Source organism: Pelmatolapia mariae, linkage group LG5, assembly GCF_036321145.2.
Source record: "Pelmatolapia mariae isolate MD_Pm_ZW linkage group LG5, Pm_UMD_F_2, whole genome shotgun sequence".
NCBI classification, from domain to species: domain Eukaryota; kingdom Metazoa; phylum Chordata; class Actinopteri; order Cichliformes; family Cichlidae; genus Pelmatolapia; species Pelmatolapia mariae.
Genome location: NC_086231.1, coordinates 8,883,373 through 8,898,439, shown reverse-complemented (window position 1 = coordinate 8,898,439; position 15,067 = coordinate 8,883,373). Strand labels below are relative to the sequence as shown.

The window sequence follows — 15,067 nt, the reverse complement described above, 5'->3', positions numbered from 1 at the left end:
CATTAACGAATCTGGCCAATGGGCATACACTGGACTTTTTTTTCATTTTGAGATGCATACTTAAGATTCCTTTACAATACTTTTGTTTTAAAACAAGAGGGAAAAAAACCTGACAGTAACAGTTGATTAATATTTTTTGTTTTAGGAAATATTGTCTTTATGCAAACTACAGAGGACAGGGCTTAGCAAACAGTCAATCTCTTCTTAGGTAAAATACATGAGAAACCTTCATGATTGTCACAGTTTTTGTTTCACTTCACTTGGTAGCAGCGAAGTGTATTAAAACAAATCGCAGCTGACAGAAATCAGCCCCCCCCCACTCTTCTCATCTAAAACTTAAACAACCAGCCAGGCTCATTATGCAGCTCTGTGATCACTCCATATATTATCCTTGCAGGCAGGTAGTAAAACAATATGATTTGTGTCTCTGAATAAGCAAGTGGTCCAGCAGTGTGTGTGTGTGCGTGCTCCTAGCGGCGGCTGTGCAGCGCTCTCAGGTGACAGTGATCACTGAGTGCTTATTATATGCAGCCTGAGAGGTCAATGCATCAATGCTCAGGGTATACGTGAACATTTATGCAGCACACTCAATCAGAAGTGAGGAAGCAGCGGGTGGTTCTGACCAACGAGGCTGTGCACAGGCTTAGAAAAATCCCAGAGGAAATCACACACCTCCTCCCACCCCCCTGTTAGCAACAAATAAAAGGAATCATTCATCACGCTTCACATATGCACAAAAAGAAAGTCTCCTCTGATTGGAGTGACTCACAGAGCAAAGTAATGACTCATCACTTTCTACCACACGCACAGCAAATCCTCCTTTGTAGGTGGCCCATTAGGGGTTCAGCAGTGGAGAAAAAGTGGGTCACAGGGTCTGTCTACCTATTTTGAAGTATGACTGCACAATATGTTCCTTCACACCCGCTTTCCTTTTAAAGTGTAGAGTAACCTCACCACTCAAATGCACTCAGAGATGCACACATTCGCCACGATTTTCTTAAGGTTTTATAGGCTGGTACTCACTGCTGATCTTCGCATGCTGCTCCAGGACTGAGATACAGGACGGCTGGTTTTGGTGTCTATGACCTCAGAGCCCAGAGATGAAGGAGGCATGTAGTGTCTCGCCCTGGACTGAATCGCCATCTGATAAGCCACCTCAAATGCCTGTCCCAGCGTTAGGATGATCTCGTAGGTCTGTGTCTGTGTGAGTGGAAAATAAAGATTCATTTTACTGAAATATGTGACGAAAAGCAAAGCAGGCAAAAACAACTTTTTAACAGCTGACTTTAAATGACCACACACAACAAAGACAAAATCTTTATGCGCTTTGCTTGTGTGCTCAGTAAACATTTAATTTCCATAAAAAAACACAACTAAGCACCTTGTATTAGTTACACTACAAAGCTTGGACTAAAAAAGTCTTCTGAACGTGTTACAGTATTTGTTTTGAGTTAACCACTATTCAATTTGGTTTGCAAACACTTGTTTTCAGTAAATTCACAGCACACAAAAGCGCTGCTCTTCACATTTTTAGGATAATTACTTTGTATAATTATCCACAGGCTCTTGTTTGAATATGATGCATTTACAGAGAAAAGCTAAAGCAGTTTTTAATCTGACATTCTGTGCATGGAGGAGCTGTGTGAAGTATAAATAATCGAGGCTCAGTAGTGTTGTTTTTGGCCCTGTAAAGATCTTTTTCAATGCAGTTCATTTAAAAAAAACCCCCCACACATAAAAAATGTTTCCCTGCAGTTAAAGTGCCCCCACAGTGGTCGATCTGCCAAAAATGAAACATCACTGCTGACCTTTTAACAGACCTTTCGACTCAAATGACAACATAATTTGTGCTTGTGCATGGAAATGCCATGCATAGCAGGAGTGGGTCTTCAATCAAGCTATTTGATGAGCCAATCAAGAAAATAATCCATAGGATGCTCCAGGCAGGTTTAACTGCAGGATATCTGACGTCCTACAAGGGGACATTTTGGTTTTCTTTCTTTATTTACCAAAAAATTTGCAAAACGTTACACAATGATATGGAAATATGGGGCTGTCTATAGTGGATTATTTTAATATATTAGCATAATTACAGTGTATTATGCTTATATGAGTTTATAATATATGGTTTATAATGGAGCACTGTAACAAAAAAATAATTTCCCCCAGGGATCAATAAAGTATTCTGATTCTGATTCTGATTATAGTTCTAATTCTATTAAATCAATCACAGGGCTGATGTTACTCACCACTTCCACAGTGCTGAAGACATGACAGAAGTGGTGGCCGCTCTTCAGATCCTTGGTAATATATGCAAATGTGCAGAGGTCATCTGGGTCTTGCGCAGCACATGAGATGTTCCTGATCTCATGTTCTGCTACTATAGTCTAATGAAGACAGGAATGAAGTGAGCGCTAAATGGGAATCAACCACTAATGGACAGTCAGAAAGTCGACAGCAGTGTTTGCGTTGGACAGGTCAATAATCAATAATTCCCATTACCTTTGTGGCTGCATCAATGAACTTAACACCTCTATAGGTAATGGACAGTATGACAACTGGACCCTTTTTGGAGTCCTTGGATTTCTGGAATAGATACAATAAAGAATAAGTGAGAAGAAAGAAAAAAATCACTGCCTATTTTGGGGAGTTTATTAATTGTTATGACAGATAAAAACACTTCAGTTATTCTTGAAAAAGATGGAAAAATTAAGATTTTGTAGTAATAAACCCAGATAAAGCTGTAAATCTTTGTCCATTCTTCTACAATTTAGGCTTTGTCCTGTTTTATATTTCTGGTCTCTCTATGCTTCTTTTTTCTCTCTTCTTTCCCCTCATGTTTTCACCAGTTGCAGCAGATGACTGCCTCCCAACCCCCGAACCTCGGCTCTTTTGGGCCAATATGCCTGATCATCTCCTTTATAATAACCTGAACACAGATCATGAACCAACAGTATTGCTGCTCACATGAAAGCAAGCAACCAAGCTAAAGATTTAGTTTCAGCTGTTTTCTGGCAGATACATCTAGTTGTTACTTTAGTGTATTTTAGTGGACTTAAAAATGTAGTTATTATTGGATTGATGGCATGAACTAGCGTGGTGTTTGCCCACAATGTAAATTAAAGTAGTAAAAAAAAACAACAACCGGCAAGAACCTGTAAGACAAAAAAGCTTTTTAAACCTTATTTTGGGAAAATGCCACCAATTTTTTCAAAAAAAAAAAAAAAAAGGAACTGGTTATTCTATACATAAAGTTATAGCTCTCTCCCCAACCACGCGTCAGCGTTGGGTGTTACCACGATGGCTTTTACATTTGCTCTTAGAAGGACACTGATAAATACTTACCCTAATTTTAGCACAGGCATCTTGTGTGGACTCAATCCCTCGTAGATCCCTGATTATCAATGATCCTAGATACTAGAGGAAAGAGTCAAAACACAATTTAAAAAATGATTTAAAAGTTGGTGCTGGCAAACTAAGTCAACTACAGACACAGACGGGCCATCGCAAGCACAGGATGTATTTGAATTAAAATGTCCTACACTATTTCTTGTTTAATAGTGTTTAATAGTCCATCTATAACATATATTTACAGCATATTCTGGCATCTATGCTGAAGACAGTAAAAGTGACTTACTGTTGCCTCGTACCCGCAGGAGTCCAGAATTAGTTTCTCAGGCTGGTGATGCCAGGCGGAGACCGTGGCATAGGTAGCAGAGTGGCTCGGCGGCCGGAGGTTTAAACGAGACTCTTTATGCCGGTCGCTGTGTCTGTCCTGCACAGATGCAAATGAACAGGCTGCTAAACGCAATAAAGAGAACAGACTGATCCAAGAACAAAAAATTCTCTACTTTGTGTTCAATTTTTGTAGATATTAAAGGGGATAAAACGCTATTTTTTTTCACTGTTTTGCAGGATCTTTGTAACCACACTCATTTCAAATACTAATTTGTGCATCCATCAAGTTGGCAAGGTAAAGGGTTTCTGACCGCTGAACATTAGTGTGAAGGCAAATGTCTGGTCAGCAGTTTAATGCAAGTCTTTTATGCTAGGAAACTAATAAATATTCATGCATGCTGGGCCTTAAGGTCAGTGTAAGCTGTGCTCAGTGCTTTCATGAATCACTGTCAGAGTAAAATATACTTATGATGATCATTACACACTAAGGTTTTATGGAAATGGTAAGTATTGATTTTTATACAGCAGTGGTACCATATTCCCTTTCCTTATTTGTGGATGCTCCTGTGTGCTTCCAGATTGGCCTCAGTGAGTCAGAAAGCAGCTATGCCAGCTTGACTGTTTGTGTTGCAGTTTGACCTTTAACAAATGCTAAGATTTGATCACTGTGTTATTCTTGGTTTCTTCTCTTAAAGAAGAAACCAAGAAACTGAATTCACAATAGTCTACAAAGATTTAAAAAAATGCTCAATGGCACTTCATGTCTTTTTTGTTTTTTCTTCCTTAGACTACTTCATCACAACAAACATCAATTTATTTTTTTTTATATTTTACACATATTTTCTATATTCTATTTATCAGTTTGGGGACTTAATGGAAGTTAAGATTAGCTTAATTAGGTAAAATTACACATATTTATATATAAGAAATAAACTCAAGTTTTTGCAGTGCTTCAAAGGTTTATTTGGACAGGGAGAAAATATCAGACAGATGATTAAATGATATTGAGTTTTCCAACTATATTGATTCAAAATGTCAGCTCCAAAATGTGGGTTTCCAAAACATTCCATCGACTGTATTTTCTACGTACATCTGAGCACATCCTTAAGACTAGAGCCACAAGGTGGGATGAGCTGATCAGGATATCTCCAGGACATCTCCTAGTTGAGGTTTATCAGGTATGTCTAATCAAGAGGAAAGCATCAGGCAGACCCAGGACATACTGGAGAGTTTATATATCTCCAGGACTAGGGACTAAGCAAGAGCTGTAGGAGGTGGATGAGCAGAAGGATGTCTGAACATCTCTGCTTAGACCTGGCTACGCAGCAAAAATACAATGTAAAAAACCCAACAACCTTGAATGCACCTCTGCTTTTTTCACTGGTTCTAGTTACATTTTGCTTTAATCAATCACTCTGCACATCCACCCTTCAATGCAAAACTTAGTTTTACATCCAGACCAGCACAACACATTTAACTTTCGGCAGCATTTATTTATTTGTTTCTTTTATTTATTTATTTATTTAAAAAAGAAAGAAGAGGTCAGAGTGATGTGATTATTTAAAATGAAATACCAATACCCCCAAAGTTATTTCTACTTGATAACAAGCAGCAAACAATATGAGCCTCAGTACCAAGAAAAACCTAAATGTTAGACACTGGATAAGACAAATGATGTCAAACCTATGGCTAGAAAGACTAAATATACTGTAAATATTATGTACGTTAGATTGAAGGTCAAACAAGGGTTTGTAGAGAAGGCTTGCAATTAATCTGATTGACTTATTGTCAATGGTTTTCTGTGTGTAGAAACAGAGAACAGGCTGTTTTCTTTTCATCTTTGTTGTTTCTTTGTGCCTGATTGTGCTCCTGCATCTGCTGAAAGATACAGACATTGTTGGAAAAAAGCATTTAGGTAAAAGGTGGCACTCACTACAGAACGTGGCCTCTCGCTATAAGAACGCAGAGATACACTACAGTCTTGGTCGACTCCTCTTCGCCTCCGATCTGACTCTGTCAGGGGAAGGAGCATGTCCATGGAGCGACTGGTGTAGGGGTCCAGCTGACTGAGGGGAGATGTGGTCTGGGATAGGAGGTCATGGAACTGCCATACGCATCGACACACACACACACACACACACACACACACACACACACACACACACACAGATTAATGATTTGAAAGCACTGTCTACACAGGCTGGTTTTCCTGATCTACATCCAAGCCTAATCCTCGACAAAAAGAGCCTCTTCCATGGAGATTCTCAATTCTTTTTAGCCCAGTTTAATCTGCCTGGGAAATCAGCCCTCAGTATTTAACTGTTGTGAACATAATGATATTGAAGAATCTCATTCCAAAATTAGATTTCCGCTGCAGAAAGAAAAAGGATCCATTTTCTCACAAAATGATGTCGGTATAGAAAAACAGCTCAACCGTGCCATGCTGCTTTACACTTCAGCTCTGTCTGGATTGTTGTACAGTAAGAAAAAAATAAGCTAAAATATAACAGCACACAGGAACAAGGGTAAACATGCTGAGGAAAAAAAAACATGCTGAGTGACACAATATGTGTGTTATATCGAGGGTATGAGCAGAGCTATCCTTCTTACTAAGCACATTAAGCATATCTGATCTATTAATCGAATAAGTGTCGACAGTGGTTAAATAGCAGCACTAACACTGCTGCAGTCTGGCTGGTGCTTTAAATAAAAACATCTTCCATCTTTTAGAGCTGACCGTATTTTTGTGAATTCTAGAGAAAATGTGAGAAAATGTGAAATGCATTACCATAATTGGGGACAGACGGCGGGACTTAGACGGAGCCTCTTCATAGGGTCTCTCTGCTAGAGAGGCAATGATCCTCTTCCTGTGACCCAGAGGACCAACCTTAATAACCTAGAGAGGACAACATCAGGGCATAGCATGAGACTTTCCACTGTACCCTTACATCCATATCTTGCATACAGGAGTTTATCTAGACTAAACTAATATAGATACTTTATATTCAAAATAAACTGACACAGAGTTGGTGGCAAGCACCCCTCACTGGCAGGCATCCACAGGCAAACAGAAATGACTCTCGTCAATAATTCAACCTCAATCTGTTTTGCCGTAAGCTTGAAGTACCGCACTGTCTCCTTCTCGGGACACTCTATAATTTACGACCCATTTTTGGACATAGTGCTTAAAAAACACACAAGACTTTACTGATTTATGTACGATAACATGTGACATATGAAAAGGATAAAGCATAACAGTGTCACTATGTAAATACACACTGTGTTTGCCATTCACAGTATAAAAACACTGCTCGTCTATCCACAGCATTTGTCTCGCTAAACTTTTTTTTTTTTTTTTACAAAGGCCACTGCAGCTAGTGAGACTAAAATCATCACAAAAGGAACAATAAGCTAATTTTATATAGTCAAAACCCATCACCCCAAAACTGACAATTTGCATAATCGGCTATTAACATTCATGCTCATCCAGTAAAGGTGGATGTTGAGTGATTAATGTTACATTTGTAATTATGTCACGGGTACAAAATATTCCATAACAGGCTCATATGATTCTTTGTCTAAAGCTTCAATTATTTATTCAGTGGGAGTTGGAGGCAGAAGAGGCAACTGGTCTGTGTGCTGGATTTCTGGTGCTGTTTTCATTAAAACCATGTACAGAATCCCAGTGAGGCCTGTGTGCATGAGGCCTGTGAAATGAGACAAAATTTAAATAGTAATAAAGAACACCTTGGGATTATACAGGGAACCAGCTCATAGATCATCTCAGTGCTCGATGCTGTTTGCTGTGAGACGCTGAGGAGGATGTCGGAGATGTAATGGGCAAAGTGAGTTCTGCCAAGATGCTCAGAGGCAGTTCTGCTACTCTGCACACTGAAAGTAATGTGCCCTGCACTCACACCCCCATCCTTCTGCATCGCAGTCTGCTGGACACCATCCCTCGCACACTGCATAGACAGTATGCTTGGCTGCTGCTCGATTGTTGTTGCTGCTGCTGCTGCTGTGACTGCAGCTGTTGCTGGTTTCTGCTAATTTACCGCCACAGTTTTTTGTGTTTTTCATAACTATGCGCACAAACAAACGGAGTGAGAAGTGCAAAAAAAAAACAAAACAAAAAGAAAAACGATGACTCAATATCAGCTTCGTTACGGTGCTCTCTTTGCGTATGAGCCATATTGGATCATCTCATTGCTGGTATTTTTTTATGAGTCACAACAAGAAAAATAATATTTTCAACACAATCTGTTATAAATTAGAAAACACGGAAACATTATCACCACATTAAAAACTGACAGACAGATTTTGATTCCATATACATCAGTGATCCAGTCAGACCCTCTCTCAGAGTAAGAAATATTGATCACATTATTGCAGTGAACAAAGGAAATGCACATTATACTGTTGATTGATTGACAACCATTTGGTCAGATGAGATGGCTGCAATCAGACAGCTGCACAACACTCACTCCTCAAACAAAAAAAAATTGTATTGGTATATAGATGGAATTTATGTATTGCTTTATATAACGCACATTCCTGTCTCATCACATTCTGTCCGACGAACTTGCTTGTATTGACTCTCACAACCCTTGTGTCTCTGCTGCTCCAATGTCAGCAATATAACCCTATGACACGTTTGGATTATGCTATTTTCACATATGAAGGTTGGACAGTTTTGGGAAAATCGAGTTGGGATATTTTTCAGTTGTCGTTTCTCACATGCAGCATGCATAAGGAAACAGCCCACTTCAGACATGTTCTAGTTTGGACATTTACTATATATCCACTATGATATAGACAAGAGATCACCACTCTCTCATGGTAAATTACCTTTTTATGAGTTTCGACGATATCATAACACTGAATTTACACAAGCTTCTCCTTCTTATAAAGTGCAAAAAGGAGATAATGCTGCAGACATTGCACAGCTTTCATATTAAACCAATTGATCAACAATAAACTTCCACTTTGCAAGATCTCCAACATCAGTTACAAAAAGTGACATTTGTACAGTGTGAATAAACCAGGTATCAAGTAGCAAATGGAAAAACATCAAAAGGATGCCTATAAAGTTGTTGCAGCTCAATACTGCTTAAGCACTTTGATTTGTGACTCCAGCAGACAAAGCGATGGCTATTTGCAAATCGTCATCACAGGCAGATTACTCCATTTGGATAATTTACATGTAGCCAATATTATCAATATTTCATAATAAATTATTTTTTAAAAAGAGCGCCGTCTTGAAAAATCTCTAACTATGGATCATGTGTTTTTCTACTTCCATATTCTAGTAATAATGTTTCAAACCTGTCAGGAAAACTCTGTTCTCCATGTACACACAATCTGAGAAATCAATCCTCCTACACATGTTGCACCCATGTTTCTAGGCAAAATTAATAAGACCACCTCTCTAATCACTAATTATCATAAAATGTTACACTATTTACATACGGATAAAACCAAATTACATTTCTCCATGTCATCAGTCACAACTTTGCCTCTTAATTTACACACATCTGTTAATTATCCACTAATTACTGTGTGGTGATATTGTCTCTGCTATAGTTTTATGCAAATGCTTCCATCACGAAGCATTTCTGATATTTCAGCTCAGCATTTTAAAGTGCTGCTTAACTTCATTGGGAGCCACATATTAAGATGGCCTTGTTATTAAGGCTATGAGAACTGGCCCACAGCATCACAGATTCAAAAGCTGACGACTTCATCCAGCCACAGAGTTAATCAGTGCTGGACCTTAAACCCCAAAAAGTTCATAGAGCTTAATATAAAGGCAACTAATTATCAACTAAGGCAAACTTAAATCAAATGTTTTCTGAATTATTTTCTGAGTACATGCTATATATCTGTACTTTAATTCTAATAACTGTACACTACTGTTTTGGTAACTATTGTCCATGATGAAAATATGTAAAAATGTTGTGTGTTTCTGTTCTATGTCCTGTATCCTATTCTGTATGTATATGTGGTTTTTTTTGCTGCTGTTCCAACCAAATTTCCCCCTGTGGGACAATTAAAGGATTATTCCATTCTATTCTGTATCCATTTTTGTATGTCACATTTAAATACAATCAATATTCTTGTCTTGTATAAAAGGTATGGTGAGTGATTATGTGATTATTTATTATTAAAAAATGTCTCAATTTATTTTAGTTTTCATTCATTTAGTCTTAGTTATGACGGGCAGTTATAATTTGAGAATATGATTGCAATATAATATATTATCATATAAACTTACCTTTTTCAGTTTCTTTAGATTGCTCTCTCTAATGTACCAAATGTCTCATTTCTTGCATGTACATTAATACAACAACAACAATCCAGAAACACTCACGCAGACCTCTCAGTCTCAAAAAAACTTCATGCTAGCTGTGTTAAAAACAATTGCCAGAATGACAAGAAATGAAAACAAACTACATTTCCTCTACCTTTTAAAATTAGTTTTGTAGCTATACAATATAGTTTCTGTGTGTCCCTTTTGTTTAGAGTGCATGTTTTCCTGGTGCAGAGTGTTTTTTCTTGCATCTGTGGTTTTACCTGACATTAGAAAACATGCTAGGTTAATCCTGCTTATGTCAGCCCACGACACTCTTATGAAAGATATAATCATAATCTGAAGAATTTAACTTCCCGGTTATAGAAAAGCTTTATATAAGACAATAACCGTTATGATTGCATGCTCTTGATGAACATCAGCAAGACAGCTTAAAAATATTAACTTTAAAGATTTTCTTCCTCAACAATGAGCAGAGCATGCTCACTCCTTGCGGTGCCACAGTGTTAGTCACTAGCTCACCTACCCACCTCAGCCATGACAGCTTTGTTATTCAAACATGAAGGTAAATAAAACACGACCCAAGCAACTGAACTGTAAACATAATGGTACAAATATAGAAGTACTAAGGAGAGTAGAGCATACAATATTAATGGGTGAGCACTGACTATTGTAGACACAGTTAAATACTTAATACTTACTTAATTATATTTTTAGGCAGTATTTATTTTATCGGAAAAAAACGTTTTCGGACTCAGAAAGGAAAAAACGTCATAAAACATTGCAAAATGTCACAAAACTCAAAATATTTTAGTAGAAAAAATTAAAAAAATTTTTTTTTGCTACTTAATGCATTTAAATGCTCATAGTTTTTTTTTCGCGGGGTTTATTTCTGTGTTATACTTTGAAAATTTAAAATAAAATTATCAAAAAAAAAAATGCTCGTAGTGCATGCATTTATAATCTGAGTAATCAGTGGCCTCTTACATTGATGATCTCCAGTTCCCACAGGTTCTTAACACACTCCAGTGTGCGGTAGCCGCTGGCAAGAAAGTTGGGCAGATATTCATGAAGGCCAAGGCCATCCAACCAAGTGGCAAGAGATGTGCTGCCATCACACCCCAGTGCTTTTACCTACGGAGACAGATGCATCTAAGTAAGCAAGAACTGTGACTTTATGGAAGGACAATTTGGGTTTTCTACCCAACTAAAGCTGACTGCTGCAGCGGCCATGCTAGGCAAGTAGCTTAAGAAACAGCAATGTCAGTTCAGCTCTTGACTGAAACATCAACGATTGCCGGATGGAGTGCTGTGAAATCATATACAAACATTTATAGTCCCCGGGGAAGGTTACTCCTGACTTTGCTGATCCCTATATATTCCATCTAAACTTTTCTCTTCTCTAGAACAAAAATGTAATTTGTACAACACTGCACAGCTTATGATCTTAGGTGACAGTATATCAGCTGCTTCCACTTCTTTAGGTACACTTGTTCAAGTGGTGGTCTAAAGGAACTAGTACATGCCCATGCTATAGCATTGTTTGACCTGTTCATGCTGGTGGCCATGAAATGAAAATGATATGATGCTTTGCTGTAGGCACGTAAATAGGTAAGTTTAGCCAATTGCTATTTGGTTGCTAGGCAACATACAATAGATCATGTATAATTCAGTTTTTGTGGATATAAATGAGATGCTACTATAACACTAAAAACAAGTCATTTTAGCCTGTTGCTTAGTAATTGCTAGGGAATCTGATGACATCAGAAACCTGATATACATAATAACCTTCAGGAGCCTATGATGTACCTGCGTGCCAAGTTTGGTTGCTCAACTCCTGACTGTGTAGGAGGAGTTAGCAGCCAAAAAAACAAACACACAGACAGAGATTTGAACAGTAAATCAGTGGCACGTAGACATAGTCAAGATCTGCTCAAACCAAGTTCAAACCAAGAACATGGAAAAGAGTTGCTTTTAATGAAGCTTATTTGAAAGCCAGCAGTGTTCTTTGCACTGGACAGTTTGGATAATATTGTTCCATTCTTAAAATAACTTCATCAGCTTCCTTCATAGTCCACCTCAAAGTAACTATGCAAGAAATGGACCTTGGAGAAATGGAGGTGTAGCAGTATGCAGACTGTAGAAGGCAAGATCAGAATGATTCACTGTCGTACTCACGACGGTAAGAACAAAATTGGCCAGTGCAACTGTTACATGAATTTAACAGTAATTTCGCATGCACAGTTGGTTTTTGTTCAGTTTAACAACATTTCTACAAACATCTTAGTGAAAGAGGCCAAATGAGTTCATTAAACTGTAATGACTTCCATATTAACCAGAGTTCAATCTCACAGAAAACATCTGTGAACTAAAACGGGACTCACATCACGAAGGTGCTGGACCAACTGCATAATGCTATCATTTCAATGTTTTTTACAGAGTCACCGGTTCATTTGTGGATTAATGTTAAAATGATACTAGCGTAGTATAAAACATAATTCACTCAACCATACCTTATATTTAATTTTTAAATTGTAAATGAGGAGAAAAATTGTCTTTTAAAAATGGACAGTTGTCTAAAAAAAGTAATAACTAGTGTTTTATGACTCGTTTTTTCATTTGCAGTGATATCAAACAGATATCAGAGTATAACAAACACAAATAAAGCCACTCATCCATCCATTCATTCAACTATCCTCTTAATCAGTTGTCCAGTTGAGGGTCACTGAACTGGAGCCTATCCCAGCTATCATAGAGTGAAAAGTGTGTATTCCTGAATGAAAGATAATAGGTTTTAAATGAACCCACTCTGTCATTTTGTTTGCTTAGACAGCTTTGTTGCTTCAGGCTTAACCCACTCTATGGACAACATGAATACTCCTTCAACACTATAACACATATCAGGGTGCCATTTATCTATTTTTAGCTTATTTGCTATTGTTAGTGAAGTACTTGTCCTTATTGTTTTTTTGTTATTTGAGATCCTGTCAGTTGCTGGTCTCCTTAGTGCTGAAGATAACCCAAGATATTTAGTACCTTGGGCAAGCTGCGTGCCGCGTGGAGGATTTTCTTTCGATGTCCTGGATCAGTGATCCCGATGTCTCTGAGATCCTGGTCCTCCATCACGTTACTTCCCTGCATGTGCACAAACACAGGAGAGACACACAAATAAACACATTCACACACAGGCACACCCAAAGGCGTAGTCATCAGACATACGTGCATGCAAACAATCACATACACACAAGCACGTAGACAGTACGCAGAATGGAAATGGATATACAGAACAATAGTATGCAAGAAAAATCATTTATAATACCGTGTACATATTTGCACAGAAATAAACAATCCACTCAATAAAAGTATCATGACTTGCTCCACAGCCTTACTGCAAGGGTAAAACTATGACTGAAAAAATACACACTTGCTCTTAACACACACCGCATGCGCAAACACGCAGAATATGCACATCTCTGACACAAGCAGTAACAGCAGAGTGGGAGGACAATGAAGTCAAATAAATTGTGCATGCCAAGAGTAATCAATCTGATCTGGTGCGACTCAGCAGGAACAAAGCCTTCAGAATTGCTGCTGCATCTCCAGGATCCCTGTGCTGCTGTGCTTCATCCAGGGACACCAAACAGTCCAAGAGGAAGTATTCCACAACAATTTGAGACTATTTGTTAATTTAGGGTGTGGAAACAATGAACAATAGAGTTTTTTTCTCACATCCTTTAAGCTTCAAAAAGAAAATTCTTCCCTTATTCAAATCACAGCCCCACTTGCTTCATCGTCTTATACTGGTTTATAGGTAGGAATGTAAATACAAGGAGAACCATGAAAATGAAGAGCTAAGCGTTTTTCCCTGAGGACTGCTGCAGATTGATTCTCTCTGGCCAAGAATGTTAAAATGTTCTGTAGTCTTTACTCAATCTGCTCTCACTGGATTGGTTTCAGAGCACAATGCAGCAGTATTCACAGGCCTCTATCAGGGTGCAGTTGGGAGATTACTCACTGATCGCAAGAATAAAAGGTCAAAATGAAGCAGGCCTGATGTAAGGGAGGTCCAAAAATAGATCCTCCACTTTTATTAACACGGTTGGAAGTTTGATGATGCCTCGGGAGACTTTGCAAACTTGTTATTTCATGCCGCATTTGAAACATGTGACAGGAATGTATGGTTCAGTTCTTACATAGCTTATAAGCTATGGTAGTGTGATTTGATCTGATATGCCTTGCAGATGTAGCCATGGTAGAAGTCCTTCATCTCACTAAATGCACTCAGTTAAGGCAACAGTGAATTAGAACTGCTCTATTCCCCTTCTCCACAGAGGAATAGTTTGGAAGCATAAAGATTTTCCATTTTTAAAGCGGACGTAACAGGAAAATGATAAAGAATAAAGAGTTTACGGATCAGAATGTTTATGTTTGGCTCCATATTATGATATTTGAAAATGGGGGGGAATGTAGGGTCTGATGCAATATTAATGCAGAAGAGATGCAATACAAGTGGATGATGATGGACGAACTTCTAAGATGTTCTCCTCCACTAGATTGTTTATCTCAAAAAAAAAAAAAGAAATGTGTATTTTTTCACTCAAATAAAATTTGTGGCCATGAAGGCCAAGAGAATGAAAGCTACGGGTGCCCCACTTTTGGTAGTGCAAAAATGATTATCATCGTGTAAAAATTATGAGAATGGGCACACAGCTGTTCATAATTTATGATCCCTCAAAAGCTGCATCTCAGAGCAATCATCACATGCAGAGAGCCTTGCCGACTCATGTGAGCGGCTGCTCTCGTGCGCTGACGGGCAGGCACAAGGAAACTTTCCAAGCAGGACTATACAGTGTATCTTAAGCTGTGACAGCAGTGGGTTGTGGGCACAGTAAGGCTTGCATGCTGAGACTCCTGTCACTGCAGAATTAAACTGGGAAGAGCTTTCAATCCCCTCTGGGCTCACAAACGATATAGTGTTTAAAGTAAAATCTGCTCTGGGTTTACCCTGATCTTGTTTTTATGTCAAGTGATTTCCAGAAATGGTTAAATACTACTACACGTTCCTCTGGGCTCCATTGC

The 15,067-nt window shown here is 38.3% G+C and overlaps 1 protein-coding gene across 7 annotated transcripts in view; it reads right to left on the bottom strand.

Annotated features, from left to right (window-relative positions):
- The window catches only part of anks1ab (ankyrin repeat and sterile alpha motif domain containing 1Ab), a 49,320-nt gene that overhangs the window by 4,985 nt on the left and 29,268 nt on the right, over positions 1-15,067 (bottom strand). For all 7 annotated transcript variants that reach the window (XM_065470794.1, XM_065470795.1, XM_063473544.1 and 4 more), the window contains 9 exons: positions 13,025-13,123; positions 10,976-11,122; positions 6,467-6,574; positions 5,612-5,782; positions 3,638-3,775; positions 3,346-3,417; positions 2,503-2,586; positions 2,250-2,387; positions 1,024-1,200 (listed from right to left, as the gene is read on the bottom strand). In XM_065470794.1, coding sequence (XP_065326866.1) covers positions 1,024-1,200; positions 2,250-2,387; positions 2,503-2,586; positions 3,346-3,417; positions 3,638-3,775; positions 5,612-5,782; positions 6,467-6,574; positions 10,976-11,122; positions 13,025-13,123 — 1,134 coding nt within the window. The remainder of the gene's footprint in view (positions 1-1,023; positions 1,201-2,249; positions 2,388-2,502; positions 2,587-3,345; positions 3,418-3,637; positions 3,776-5,611; positions 5,783-6,466; positions 6,575-10,975; positions 11,123-13,024; positions 13,124-15,067) is intronic.